At 41.2% G+C, this 15,339-nt stretch overlaps 1 protein-coding gene across 1 annotated transcript in view; it reads right to left on the bottom strand.

The window, feature by feature from the left end:
- TMEM255B (transmembrane protein 255B) overlaps positions 1–14,191 on the bottom strand; it is a gene marked incomplete at its 5' end in the record, with an annotated part of 54,526 nt that extends 40,335 nt beyond the window's left edge. The window contains one exon of the mRNA XM_009878686.1: positions 14,129–14,191. Within this exon, the coding sequence (XP_009876988.1) occupies positions 14,129–14,191 (63 nt within the window). The remainder of the gene's footprint in view (positions 1–14,128) is intronic.
- Between the last annotated feature and the right edge of the window lie 1,148 nt (positions 14,192–15,339).

The raw sequence follows: 15,339 nt of genomic DNA, 5'->3' as shown, positions 1-15,339 counted from the left end.
AAAAGCAGTGCAGTTCATTTAAACAGAGAGAAGTCTTGTTGACAGGTAAAAGAAATAACACAATAGTGATCCATCACATTATCTCATCTCCATTTTTAACAGCAGTAAATTTTGTTAGGGAAGCTGGTCATGGGTGCATTCTACTGTCCAAAATGCATCTGGAATGGGTACTTGGCAACCAACAGTCTCCCACAGCGATTCCCAGGCACGGTTTCGGAGCTGAGAGTTGGCCACAGATCAGACCCAACAGGGAGTTTGACGGGGTCACCCTTGGCTGCAGCCACGCTCTCACATACCCACCACACCTCAGGTCCCCAGGGTCTCCGTGTGCTGAATCACACGCTGCCAGCACTGCGTCCCCGCTGTGTGACACACAGAGACGTGCAGCCAACATTTGCCCAGCAAATCACATTGCTCCCCGGCATAAGCACCCACTTGCTACGGGCTGGTACCTTGCTGGCTGTTTCGAGCATCCCCGTGAAACACCTCTGTCAGGCTCACTAAGCTCCAGGTCCCTGTTCTCGCACATACCTGGTTTCCTCATGGCTCTAAATTTAGCCCTTACCTATTCCCAGTCAGAAGGCACAACTGCTCAGATAATGGCAGTCATTTCTAGCACCAGATGCTGTGTGAGATGCCTCATTCTCTCAATTTAGACTAAGTAGATCTGAGATTTCAGAAAGTGCATGGATTTTTGTTTTCAAAATCACCTTGGTATCAGGTGTAAGTTAAATTACATCTAGCAGACTCACTTTACTCATGTTAAATGGCCACTTTTTCATTGCACAGCCTCCAGTGTCTCCAAGCATTGTGCTGTTCAAGTCTCTCTGGGATTTTTTTCCAGGCAGAGGAAGAATCAGCATTACCCTCATCAATGCAAATTGAGAAACACTGTCATCCAATACCTTTTGCTTTGGAAAGTGAAGGCTTTGCAAAAGGCTGTGTAACATACCACAGGTTTGTAAAGCCCTTTTTGTCCCCGCGCAGGTTCAATCAAATGTATTTGGAAAAGAAATGCATGGGGCAGATCGTTGCAGGCTGCTCCTAATACTACATTCCCCAAAATACAGTTTAATACTATGGGCTTTTACTGGCTTGATTTCCCCATGTCTCGAAGTTCAGAACTTAACACAGGCTTAAATAAATCTGCTGCACTTTTTCAATATGCTGAGGATGAAGATGTAAGAGCAGAAGTTTACAAAAAACTGTATTGCAAATCCAAAACAGAGACTTTCCACCCCTGGTGCAACCCCAGCCAGGAGCTCCATCTGTTACCATGGCACCTCAGCAGGGTTGTAGATTAATAGGCCACAAAACTAAGACAGTTAAATTCATTGCATTGCATTTCAGATGCTGCTATCAAGTAAATGCTGGCTGTCTTGTCAGGTGGGAGAGTATGAAAGTACTTTGAATTGTGAGTTTATTTTCTCTAACTTGGAAAGTCTTCTTTCGTGTGGCCCCTTACCCTCCAACAATGGCCACTTGCTGTGATGAAAATTAAGCTCAGGCAAGGCTCCTACTACACTGGTTTTCACAGCTCGGCTAATTAGGGGGTTTCTCACTACACCAGTTAATGTGCTTCACAATATATGGCCTGCCAACTTATTCTTTCCAAAGGCTGGTTCTTCAGTAATAGCGTTGCTGTAATTGAGGCTCTGCTGGAAGGCTGTCACACCACAGGAGATAAGATTATGTCATGTTCGTTATTCATTAATGTCATAGTACTAGTTACAATGACACAAATTATCAAAGACCTAAAACTGCCCAAGGTATGCCTGAAGATCTGTTTCCTAGACTGGATTCCAGATGAAGGAAGTAAAATAAATGCAAAATGCCTCTTGGTTTTAAGAGCACCAGTTTTGGTACAGCTCAGGAAGACAAGGGCTGGGGCTGGGATCACGTGCATAAACACGTAACTTGCCTTTCTGTAAATACACCTATCAACACAGCCAACAACCCACAGCAGATACCTGTATTATCAGGAAGGCCTTCTGACAGAGATGCTGCACGCACGCATGACATTGTGAGGTGTTCAGATCAAGTTTGGTGTTTAGATCAAGTGACTAAATTGAAACCTACTGCACTTCCGCAGTATCGTCACTGCTGAATTCAGTGAGTCCAGGCATATGTTGCCGAATATCACCAGCCACAACACAGATCTTTAATTCAGACTTTCTTCCCTCTTGCTGTTGCTAATAGCACCTCAGGGCATACACCTGAGCTGATATGACTGCTCACCGCTGTCTGAAAGAGCGCCCTGCTCTCTTGTCCTTATTTTAACTCCCTCCCCACCAGCCCTCCCTCCTCCTCTCTCTCCTGCATACCAGCTCCTGTGCTTGCCCAAAGGCGCAGCAAACTGGTGCAACTCCCTCACACTAGGCAGAAGACTATTTGTTCCCCCAAAATGAGCCAAATCAGGTAAGTCCAAGAGAGACGAGCACTAGTTCCAGTGCAAATGAGAGGATGAGATGGTGTGACAAAGCCAGGAGGAAAGGAGCAGAAGCACTGGCAGCGACTATTAACTTGTCTCACCTATTTCACGGAATTTGCACTTCTAGGGATTATCAAAGTAAAAGCTAGGTTTTAGCCATAATGAATAAATGATAAGGACTGGGGTTATGTTGCTGTTTGTGGTCAAGGAGACTTGTTTTACCTCCTGTGAAGAAGTCCGCTGTTTTTCAGTATCGTGTCAGGTATAATTAGGAAAAATAGCAACAGGAAAAGGCCAGTTGGTGTAACACAGGCAGGGAAGAGGTCCCATGAGAAATTTAAACAACCTCACATGCATAAAAAGGCAGAGTTAATTAGATAAACAAATGCTGGGAACGAATACAGGAACCACATGAGAGGTATCAATTATTATGCCGAGAATAAAAACCCATCAAAATCCACCTTTAAAATAAAGATGTTCTTTTCGTTCAGAAAATTTCTTTTTTTCTTGTCCCAACCCCTGAAAGGCAGAATGGTGAAAGGTAGAATTTGCAATATCTTTTGTCACACCTTAGATACTCACAGATAATTTATATCATGCTCACAGTTAATTTATATCATATGTAGACATAGCTAATGCATATTGCTTTCTCTTTTTATCATCCAGTGGTGTTGATGCTCAACTTTTTCAGGTAATTAATCAGTTAGGCTACTGACAAGGGCAAGGGACTGTAAAAGTACCCACGGACAAGGAATGTGCAAGAGGGTGACTTAAGGATCCCGGTTCTCACCCAGGCTCAGAGCGCTTACACAGCACAGTTGAGCCAGACAACAAAAAGAGCTCAAGTTCTGAGTTTGCTCACTCCAGGCACACACAGAGATCTTTAGGACACAGACTGTTTCTTAATTGGTCGGATAAACACATTTCTGAGTTATTGGGAACATTACTTGCTGTGACAGTTAGTTACGGAGATGAGGAAATGAGCATCTGATCACACTGCCACCTGCCCAGGGTTGTGCGACAAGTGTGCTGGGTCCCAGGACAGGAGGTGGCTCACACAGAAATCTTTGCTTGTCATTTCTCTTTAGGACGTGAAAGGCCATGGTTCAGAACTGTCCCTCAAGCACTGCTGTTGTCAGGCTCCTCACAAGGTCTCCCCAGCCATCCACACACAGAGCAGCTCTCCCGCACTCCTTCCCCGCTCCCTGTCAGCCGGCAGTGGCTGTGCCCTTCTCACAGGTGTTGAGTACAGCAGCTTAACTCTTTGGCAACTCCAGTCATGTAGAAAAGTGGCACAGAAACATTTTGCCTTAACATTGCACTATTAACTCTAATATTTCCTCGGTCTAGGTATCTCAGTTGATTTCATCCTCTAGATATTCACTTTGCACTACTCTTTCTGTAGTTTATCTAACCTGATAAAGCGTTTGAAGACAACTTCTGTGAATGATGCAGCATAAAACAAAGGTTTATTTTCTTGTATTTTTGTCTTCAAGCAATCAAAGAATGGTGGGAATTAAATCGAGAGCCATTATGAAACATGAAACAAAGTTAGTCAGAAGGGTTACCTGATTAATATTTTCTTTCTTCTCTCATAATCTAGTATCAGCTAAAAAAAAAACCAGACTTAAAAAATCCAGGATACTATTTCAAATTGTTTTATAAGCAAATCTTTACTAGAATGACCAATCTACTGCATGATTATACCTCTACCAAGCAATTTCTGTGCACTTAAAACTTCAAAACTGGAGTCATTATTACATTGCAATCACAGAATGAATTTGATATATATGTAAATGAACACATATTAAATTCCAGATAATTCACTGATGAGTAAACACTTGTCTTGATTCAGTTAGAAATGTCGCTAGGTCTCCTAGTGACAGGGAGTTTGGGACAGTCTTAAAGTTCCAGCCACTGATAGGCCAGCAGATGCTACTAAAACAAGGTTGCAAGAAAGACTGAACTGTACTTGATCCATATTTTTCAAGACAAGAACCAGAATGCAATCTAAAAAAGCTTTTTTAAAAAAATTGCCTGGGGCCAGATTAGTTATTGGAGCTCTTTTAAGCTCACACAGCTTCTGAGGACCCCTGATGGTATCCCAGTAACCATGACCACAGTTGCTGACTTATTGCTGGCAGCAGTGTATCTCAGCTTCATTCACCTCGTTCAAACAATGCTGCTGCACTTTCTCCCTAGTCTGAGCAGATACAACCTCCCTCATGACTGACCCTCGCTAGTCCAGCAGGTGCAATACATGTGCTCCGTTTCACCCACGTTTTAGCTGCTTATGACAAGATTTTTTTTTAAATAGCTGCTCTACTTTTCTTTCAGCTCATTAAAGAGGGTGCAGACTATACGACCAAACTCCTTCCCCCTGTTTCAGCTTCTCTCTGCTAGGCAGAGGAGCACCGAGGTTTTCCCGGGCGGTTCAGAGGAAGCGAGCTTCTACAGGCAACACTGCTCTTCTACCACCTTCTCCTCATCGTGTGAGTCCTTATCCCCCCATTCCAAAGTGACTTTTGGAATCAGAGTTCGCACCTCCAAATCATTACTGTTTCAAGAGCTGTCTTTTGGCAATATACTATTTCATTCATTTTCGCCTTTTTACATCTGTGCTTTTTTTAGCTGTTTATTTTGTAGGGGGGTGTTGCTGCATTCTAGGGCAAATCAAATGAACTGATTCCAGATGACTTTTGAGAACAAAATTATTGGAGCCTCATGGCTTGACTCACTTGTGCAGATACAAGTATAGACTAGGGGACACCAAGAATGGAAGAGCACGCCTTCACAACCCAGATGGGCCTGTGTTTGGGAATCAGCTAGGCTCTGCTCAGTAGAATCACAGGGTGTGAAGCCTCAGTATGTATTTCTGAAGCGGGAATGTTGCAGTGCTCCATCCAAAGTGAAGCTGTAGTTCTTATCCAGGCGGCTGGGTGGAACCAGTTGTGGTGTTTTATATGTGGCGAAGCTGCTAAGAAAATTCTCCAAAGGGGTAGATTTCATCACACGTAACTCCAGCTACTTAAAATAGAAGCATTTGTCTCAGGTGGTAATCTGTGCTCCTCTGTAGTCAACAGAGATCCAGAGACTTTCAGACACCTACCATAGATTGGAATTAATTACCTTCTGATGGTATCCATCTTTTTTTCCACTGACAACAGAGGGAGCCTAGGTGAGGAAGTATCTATGCTGCCAAAACCAACATCTTGTCAATACTTCTTTCATTCCTCTGATGTTGCCTGCCCTGATTTGTGCGTTCTCTTCTCCATTTTCCTTTAGTTATTTGCTTGGTACTTGCAAAGAGGGGAGAGGAGTAATGTGAAAGAAGAGAAGGATGCTTAGGATTTGACGAAGACAGAGTGATGTTAAATGGAAAAGAAAAAATCAGCTGGATTTCACAGATAGAGAAATGCTAATGGTTTTGGAACCAGCCTAAGAAAGCTTTAGTCCAGTAAGCACCTCAAATGGGCAAGAATTGCCCCCTGCAAACACCAACAAAAGCACTTGTGTAAAAATGGTTAAAAATGTTTGCAGATTTAAAGATATCAGATACAGTCAAGAAGTAAAAACTAAATACAGCAAAAAAAAAAGGAAGGTGAGCAAAAGTGAAACATAATTTTAGACTCACTAATCAGCAGTGCTGACCTTATAGGAATCCATCAAATACTTCCTTTCACGGATGCTCTTCTATTGATTCAAATGGAACAAGATAATTTTATCTCTTAAACAGAAGTAGCTGTTCAGAGCTTTATGAGAACAGTAAACCAGAAATAAATACCATATCATGTGTCATAAAAGTTTATGCTGTCTGCTCAAAAATGGTAGAACTGACAGAGGTCAAGACTACTACAGCTGACACCGTTTTAGTGGCAGGAACTTTTTTTACACCACTGTTAATGTCTTTACAAATCCTCTTTCATGGTACAGTGACTGCATTGGTTTCTGAAGACACACTCTTTATCAGAAATGCATTACAATTAAATTACAAGCTTTCATTTAGTGAAGTTCTGCCTACAGAGCCTGGAAGATTGTATCCGACCAACAAGGTTACTCATCTGTTTCATTTGATCTTCTTCAACAAGAGGGTCAGAAACCACCTGTCCTTTTCATAGCACACACCCCACCTCACCTTCTGCACTATGCACACACTAGCACTTATCCTGGATTCCTTACCAAGATGTTTTATACCCTGCTCCTGCTTGCTAGGGAAAGTAATTGATTTCTTTATTGTTCAACAAACACATTTCATGGGTCATAAAATTTACTTTTGTTTTCAGCTGGGTGACAGTAATGCTTTCATTACATAAACAGCACTAGATGTTTTCTAGCTGGCAGTTAAAAAGTGCCTTATTATGCACTTAGTTCTGTGTGCTGTTTCCAAGCACAGATCTTAAAGGAACCACACCCCAAAAGACTTCCACTTCATAAAATGAAGGACTTAAATTGAATTGGTGGTTTGAGTCTCTGACTCAAAAGAACCATGCCAGCCTTTAAAGATTGTAGTGTTGAAAATAAGCTTTGCTGGTGCACACAAATTTTCATACCTACATACATGTAGGTAGGTATGTATGTATGTCCCCTCCGTTTCTACAGAATTTAAGCTTCCAGAAGTAAACTGAAGGCATCCTGGTTGCCAAGAAAGCTCTCCAAACAGAAGCCAAAGTCTCTCTTTCCTAATATTTTCCCTTTGTAATAAATCTTCCATTTCTTTCTACCTATAACAGTGACAACATGGTAGTTTCTTAACTGAGACTGAGCTAATGCTGTGTTGGGTCACAAGGTGGGGAACCTGGAGTTGGTAAGACTTGGGACTGGTACAACCAACAGACCAGCAGAGGGTTGTACGAGAAGCAAAGAATTACTGTTCTAGGCTGCAGCTGGATGTACTTGGTGGCATCTCTCTAGGTTTGTCAGACAGACATACCCCTGATGATGGAACAGAACGATTACTAGAGACTTGATTGTACTTTCCATTACAGCTTTACTAGATAAACCATCCTGGCAGACAAGTGCAAAAAGCACTCTGTAAAATACAGTGTCAGTGGCATAGTGGTAGAGACATTTTTGTCATCATACCAGGTATTTGTCAGCACATGTCAGCTGTAAATACTTGTGAACATATATTACACATTGTATATTAGAATATCACAGTATATTGTTGCGTTATAATATTTAGATATAAATATGTATTTGCATGACTAGCTGAGGAATCTGCACTGATAAAATCTGAAATCATAGACCTGCAGATATGTGACATGAAATACTGATCTATAAGAAGCTTGGCAGAAAAGAGCTGAAACATCCCCCATCTCCTTTGGTAATTCAGACACTGAGAGCATCTATTTTTGTCTTTGAGTCCCTGAACTTCAACATTCTCAATACATTGTGAGGAAATGTATACAACCTAACTTCAGGCATTTAACTCACTGACAGCACTTAGATGATGGTTTCACAGCATAGTGAGCTGATGCAACACTTCATTTCTAGCAAAAAAGGGACAAGTCTTATTCTCTCCTCCCACAGGCTCCTCTCTACTCTCAGCCATGCAGCCCCACCAGTTGCTTTTGCCATGTCTGATGCTTACTTGGCTATGAGCCTTTTAACTCGCTAATCCAGCAGAAACTATTTTTGGCTGAGACAAGGAAGAGGAGAAGAAGGAGTTTGCAAGATAGAGGAAGGAGGAAGAGAGGGAAGAGAAGAAAGGAAGACCCTTTTGTGTCAGTGGATATTTATAGTTAGCATAAAATGGAAATCCTTACTTTAAATGCACAAGGTCAAAGAACAGTAATAAAGAATTCCAAAATATTTTACTCAGCCCTTCATTCATGAGATGTATAACTCTAGTAACAGCAAAATATCTCTCATAATATTAAAGAATCATGTTATTATGATAACTAAAATAAAGAACTTTTCAAGTATTTACGTTTTTATTGCCCATAAAACTTCCTTTTTTTAACTTCACTTGCCTTCACTTTGGATGGTGCTTTCATACCTACAGACATACATCTGTCCTCCTCCTCTTCAGCTGAAATAACTGAGCCTTCAAAACATCTCCAGCTATCCATCTCATTTCTACCTATGGCTTTTCTGAACACTCTCCTGCTTTAGAAGGAATAACACAGACTTCCTAGACCTGTCATGGAGAAACCACATTCAAAATCCTTCCCTGAAAGGACTGAAAAGACATCACAATGCTGTTTCTTGCAAATAAGGCAGCTAATACCCAAGACTGTACCATGTTTATAGCACAAAAGAAGAGCGGACAGTCTATACATAGGCTGCTCTAAACTCAAAACTGGGCAGAATTATAGTATGATATCTTTTGTAATCTCCTCAGTATTATAGAAGAAAAAATAATTGTTACTTAACATAGGATTCTTCCTACCACACTTTTTCTATCTGAAACTAGAGTCTAGTCTAAATGACCTTTCAAGGCTCCTTCCAGAACCTAAGGAGAGAACAAGATGCCTCCAAAGGGCATCTCATCACAGAGGTCTAAGGGTTAGGCATAAGAGAGCAGGAAGATGCTCTCTAAGAATAAGCTGCTTGATCTTACCAGCTAATAAGATGCTGTTACATTTTGAAAGGGACAAAGACACTTAAAGAAGAACCATGCTCGAGCTCATGCAAGTGTCGGTGTCAGCCTATATTGATTATCTTTATATAAATCTCCTTGTCTGCTTCTGAAATGCACAGTTAGATCACACCACAAAATCCAGCACACACTTATGACTGAAAAGGTACTAATAGGTCTTTTCAGTTTTAATAATTTTAAAGGTCTAATCAAAATAAGGGTGATTGCTAATTTCTTCCATTATCATAATTTTTGTATCAGCATTAACTGGTTTTCCTTGAACTATGTGAAATATGAGCACAAAAACCAATCCCGTTAAAAAAAAAGAAGTGCTGTTGACCTTCTCAGAAACTTGAAATCAGGGGAGAAGTAATACCTTGGTAATGACAAAGATTGCCTTTATATTATCTGCATTTCTCCTGCACTACAGTAAAGAGATCTTCCATTTATTTGTGCAGGAACATCAAAGATAGCCTCAGGAGACCTACAGAATTTCAATATTTTTTCTCTTTTATGTAAACAAGCTGCTTTAATTAGCTTAATATGTGATATGGAATCTATCAGCAATTAGCAACTTTGATCAAAATCTGCACTAAAGGCAGTTTCTTCCAGGATATTCTATTTGCATGAAGAAATGATGAAGTACAACATGTTTGAACAGAGCAGAGCAGATATACATATCAGTATCTTTTGGGGGGTTACATATTAATAATCACCACCTTTACACAAAAAATCCAATGGGCATTTTCTGATAGACAGAATCTATTTACAACATGTATCAGTTCTGAAAAGCGAAAGAGCTTTGGCTCCTCTGAAAACTTGCTCACACATGTAACTCCTTTAAAAAAGCTCTTCTTCTGAAACATGCAAAGTCTAGTGGCAAGACAATAATCAGAGATAATACTGAAGTACTATCTCACATACATCGCAACGCAGGGTAGGAACGCAGGCATTGTCAGGGAAGTCTATCAACAAAAAACAGGAGAGAAAATTACTGCTTTGTTTCTCCAACTTGTGCTACACTTGTTTTTCAGCACTTAATTTGAAATATAATTATTGTTGACAGACATTGGGAAGCAAGCATATTAAGGGACCTAAACTTAGCATCCCTTGAGAAGTCTGAATAAATAGCTTCGCCTCTTCTATTTGTGTGCAGAGCTCCTTGTTCTAAACTTCCTCATGTTTTCAATTTCCACTTTTGTCAGAAGCAATGCCTCCTCAGCTAAAATCACCACAGCTGTCTCTCTGAACAAGTCAAGGACCAGGCTGAGCCAGCTGTGCATTAGGTTTGACATCTGAGCATGTCCTAGACATGTCACCAAGAAAATTAACTGTGTGTTAGTATGAAGAAAAAAGAAGCAAGATTTGGTAACGGATGAATTCACATCTCAGACCTGCTGCAGACAACCGTCGTCATCACAAGTAGCACTGAGGTTTGCACTAATTCGCACATTCTGATGTGTCACTCTTGCTTCTCTGACCCCTTCCCACCCTCCTCGTGTCCTCTAAGTTCCTGGACATCCTCCCACCCCCCACCTGCCTTTGCCGCTCTCAGCTGTGGCTCTTGGGGTGACTCCCACAACCCTACCAAGAATTCTTGAAGGCAGCCTCGTGATATTGCAAATGTTCAAAACCCTGACACTTATTATGGCCCCCTTGTGTGCTCCAATCACTCTTGTAGGCATTGCAGCTTTAGCATGCTCATTTTCAGCCTCATGAACAGCATGGCTTAATGAGACTGGCATTGGAAAGATGTGTGAGTGGAAACTGTGAGCCAGTGCTCGGTTTAGTCATCAGGTTGGCTAAAAACTGTGTGTAGGGTGTCTTATTGACGTTGCACATTTAGAGAGTGCTTCGTTCCTGGGTGCTAGCTCATGCCACCTCCACATTTAGCCAAGTAGAAGCCTATTACAGCACTCTCTCAGTACTGCTTCCTGCTCTCAGCTCAGTTCTGCTACCACGAAACCCCCGCTTTTCTTGCCTTCCCCACCCCTGTGTGCAATTGCAGCATCTCATTTTCTAACTGGAAATACTTTGTGCTGTAAGGTGAGGAGGTGGCAAGCAAGCAAACAAGCAAGGACACTTCAGGTGTTATAATCAAGTCCATTTGATTTGAGCAGCATCATATTTTCCACCTATACAGTGTACTAAGTGTGCCTTTGGAACAAAACAACCTAGAGCTATGCTCTGTTCTCCGATCCGTGACCTGCTTTACAGGGGGCAAGAGAGGCAGAAAGGGACAGCAACATATTATTCTTTTTTTTTCTGCTGTTTGCCAGTTAGAAACATCCCAAATCAGTGCAAATCTTCAGCCAAAGAGAGATTTTGTTCTGTCAGTGCCAAGTTCTGCATCACAGAGCCAAGTACAAGTGCTAAGAGCTGAAGTGAAATCATGCTGGGTCAATGAGGCAGAGCCTGCTTCTGCAAGTAGCAGTTCCTGTGAATTAAGGGTTATACCTTGGTCAGCACACTGAACTCCCACTGCGGGCCCTGGGATGCCAAGAACAAGGTCAAAGGGGCGCAACGTTATTAACGTGTTTTTTTAAGAACAAACCATTGTCCATTCTGCCTAACTGTACTTTTGTTCTTTCTCAAATCCCGTGCTTGTCTTTGCTGAGCGCCAGGGTTTTGCCACACAAGTTCTGCTAATCGTTACATATTTCATACTGCACTTAGCATTTCCTCAACCATGAATAAATCTGAATTTGCAGAGGATAGGTTACAAGGAAATAGAACTTCAGGACAAAAAGATAATAGATTTACAAAGAAAAGTTCAATTTAAAATAGATTTTTTTCTAGTGTAATTGAATCTATATTCATTTTCAATTTTAAAAAACAAAAGTGAAATATTGAATCATTAACAGGACAAGACAATTGTCAGAGCTACACTGTGCTAAACTCAAACTATATGTAGTAACTGCTCAAATGAAGTCCAGTTAAAATATAAGCAACTGAGTAAATGATTTCTATTCCTTCCTACTCCCTTTTGTCCTGCTGCAATGCATGGAATTTTTAGTTACAGGAATATGACATTTCTGTTACATTTCTGTGCTTACGTAAGTCATTACAATCTTGTTGATGGCTGCAAATTTGTTAAAGCTGCCCTAAACCCGTTCAATTGAATATACTCAGTTACACCCCAGGGAACAATTACTGCCCTCAGTTGCAGTATGACATAAAACCTTTCAATCTCATTTTAGTAATGGCTGAAAAAAAGCATCTTGGCCTTAGCAAAGATAAAGTTAAAAGGCTTAGCCCACTGTGGCTAGTACTCCACATAAGAAGCATAATCAAACTTTCTAGCTATTTTCTCAGTCTGTTCACCAGAAAACCAATCTTTCAACAGCCAGGTCATCACTAATTGTTACTAGCAGAAAGAAGTTTTCCTTGTTCCATGCTGGGAAACGCAAACAGGCACTAATGCCAAACACACTGGACACTTGTTTCTCTACAGTCTTTATCGTAAACGACACAACATGTTGAGCATTACATGGTTTAACCACTGCTTATCCATCTAACCTCTTTTTCGGTCATTTTGCTTTCTGCAAAGGACAGAACTGATAGAAAACTAAGAGGCAGATTACAGCTAAAATGAAAGATAAAAGAACTCTAAAATGCTATGCCTGTTAGTAAAGTAGCATGAATGCTGTGGAAGACAAACCTGTCCACCACTGAGTCTGCAACTTGGAATCTGCCATTCATCCTGGTCTCTGACCTAGAAATCAGGGGCAATAACTATTAAAATCAAATATCTGTTTTATTAGTAACAAAATTACTGAGGCCTGGCTTGATGCATATTTTTGTCCGGTCGTGTCCCATTTGGATTCTCTTGTGTTTGGTAAGAGGTGAGCTGATATGGCAGCCTTTACCACTAGGGGGGAACTCATTCATAATTTTCTCCTCTACCCACCTGTGAATTTTCATGAAACTTGAAGGAATTGAACACCTTTGAAGTCTCTACCTCCCTGCTGAATTCACCTGAAATTGGTTAACATATTCAAAAAAATGGAGTAAGGGACAGAGAAAGACACAGACAAACATCATGGCTTTATAAATCTCACTCATTTGGGAAACTCATGAAGGAACAAAAGTTAAAAGCAGGGGAATATTTGCGAATACATCACTGAAATTTAAAAGCAATGCAAAAAACTGATACTATGAAAGAAGTTTGCCTACGAACAGTGAGAACAAGACTGTATTTACAAAGAAAACAGGATATCGTAACAGACTATTTGTAAGTGAAGTAGCTACTTGTTAGTAAAACATAAAGTGAACCCATCATTTCCTCCTCTGAGCTTAATGCCACTCTTGATTTGCACCAGTGAAGGCTCTGCATTATGAAATTAATCATATTTCATGATGCTTGACTACAATCAGTCTACTGTAAAGTGCACATGGGACATGCTGTTCTTCAACCAAGACACTACTATTTTTGTCAAGTACAAGGAAAGTGTAAAAATTTCCACAAATTCAGTCCTCCACACCTTCTTTTACCCACATGTCCCAAGGAGTTCCTATGGCTTTCTCACATAAATAAAAACAAGCAGTTTCCAAAGTCAAGCTAAATCTAAAAACCAACCACACAGAATTGTCAGATCCTGTCTGATCTAGCAAGGGAATCTTCTAGCAAGGGTTTATTTCTTCTTTTTAACATATATAGTTTCAGGAAAGTGTTTCTGACTTAAACTTCTTGCATAGAATGAGATCACTTGTTACAGTTGAGCTGATCTTGTGGATAGTTTCTGCCCAAACTGCCACGACCCACGCATTTTGTCTCTCCCCATCTTTTCCAGAGCTACATGGTCCTGGCCAAGCTCTGCCACTCATCTGATTCTGCCCTGGGTCAAGTCAACTCACTAAACCAGTGGAAAAGTAACTCAGTAAAAAAAGCACAAACCAGGCTGCTTCTGCCAGAAGTGAAACTATGCCTTGCCTTCTAAAGAGGGAGTCACTGGCCAATTCATGCTTTTTTGAAACCTCTCAGTAATGGTGAAACAAATGAACAACGTTTTGAGGCAGATGCAGTAGGTTTAAGTCAACTGGAAATCCCTGTTTCTCATGTTTTTAAGACATTCTGATACCAAAAAGAAAGGAAAATGAAAAAAGCTGTTACTTACCATCTGTCTTCTGTTCTCTACCAGGTGGATGCCAACAATCCCTAGGAAAGATCCAAAGCCAAGCTAAGGCAAAGAACAAAACCAACAGAAATGCATGAGGTCAGCTTATTTGATCAATACACATCAGTGCACTACAGCGATATGTGAGCTGATGTATCATACAGATGGACTAACTGGGGTGGGTCAGGTTAAAGGGTCAAAGTTACTGCTGGACATAAATCATATAATGTAATGGGGAATGACCAGAACCGCAGGTCTTTGATATTTCAGAGTAAAACTTGTCATGAGGTAAGCAGAAGCCTGTCTAGACATATGCTTCTATAACCGGCTACTGTTAGCATATAGTTTTACACACTGGAAAGCAAAGATTAAGCAAAGTAAGAGAAAAGAACACTTACAGTTAGCCCATACACCATTATTTTGGAAAATTGCAAAGCTTTAGGCAACTGTAGATGAACAGTTTTCCTCAAAAAAAATGGATGTGTTGCTGCCACACAAGCGACCCAAGTTAAAACTCTCAGGGTTGGATTTGTTTGATTTTTAATGCCTAAACGCTACCACACATGCCAGAAAAAGTCCTTGCTAAAATGCCAGAAACACTAGTACAGTTACTTTCAACATGGGACAGCTGCAGCACCAAGAGCCACAGGAGAGGGAGAAGGAAGAGGTGCTGAAGTAAAGTTGGCCTTACTGTTCCTACTACTGCTACTTCAAACTGGCAGGAAAAGTCCTCTCCTTATGAGACAACAGGTGAGATCAGCCTTTCATCAGACCTTCCTGGAGCCAGGGCTCCCACTGGGCTCACGTGGGTTTGGAGAAAAGGAGTCTCCCTGATGCCACACACCTGAGATGGAGCTGGCCACAGACTCAGAAGCAGCCAGAGCTCAGTCCAGGTGTCAACAGGATCTTTCCACAACGCCTCCTCCCTGCTCTGAGGTCACCTCGCTCTCAATCTCCCCGTCACTTCCACACTCCTTGCTCCCCTCCTCACTAGGGCTGATGGTCCTCCCTGCCCAGACATGTTTCCAGTCACCTTCTAGGCTCCCACCCATGGATGGAGCATCACGTTTCTGATAAGGAATCTAAGCCCCTTTTTGGAAAGAGGTCTCTGAATCTGTGTCAAAGCCTCTCATCCAAGCACAAGTTAAGTTTTTAAGGACTACAGTGTCCCAGCCAAGGGCCTGAGCAATGCCCACTCACTCTTCTGTGAG

Source organism: Apaloderma vittatum, unplaced genomic scaffold (assembly GCF_000703405.1).
Source record: "Apaloderma vittatum isolate BGI_N311 unplaced genomic scaffold, ASM70340v1 scaffold30151, whole genome shotgun sequence".
NCBI lineage: Eukaryota > Metazoa > Chordata > Aves > Trogoniformes > Trogonidae > Apaloderma > Apaloderma vittatum.
Note: the sequence above shows the minus strand (reverse complement) of the source record. Positions and strands in the feature narration are given on the sequence as shown.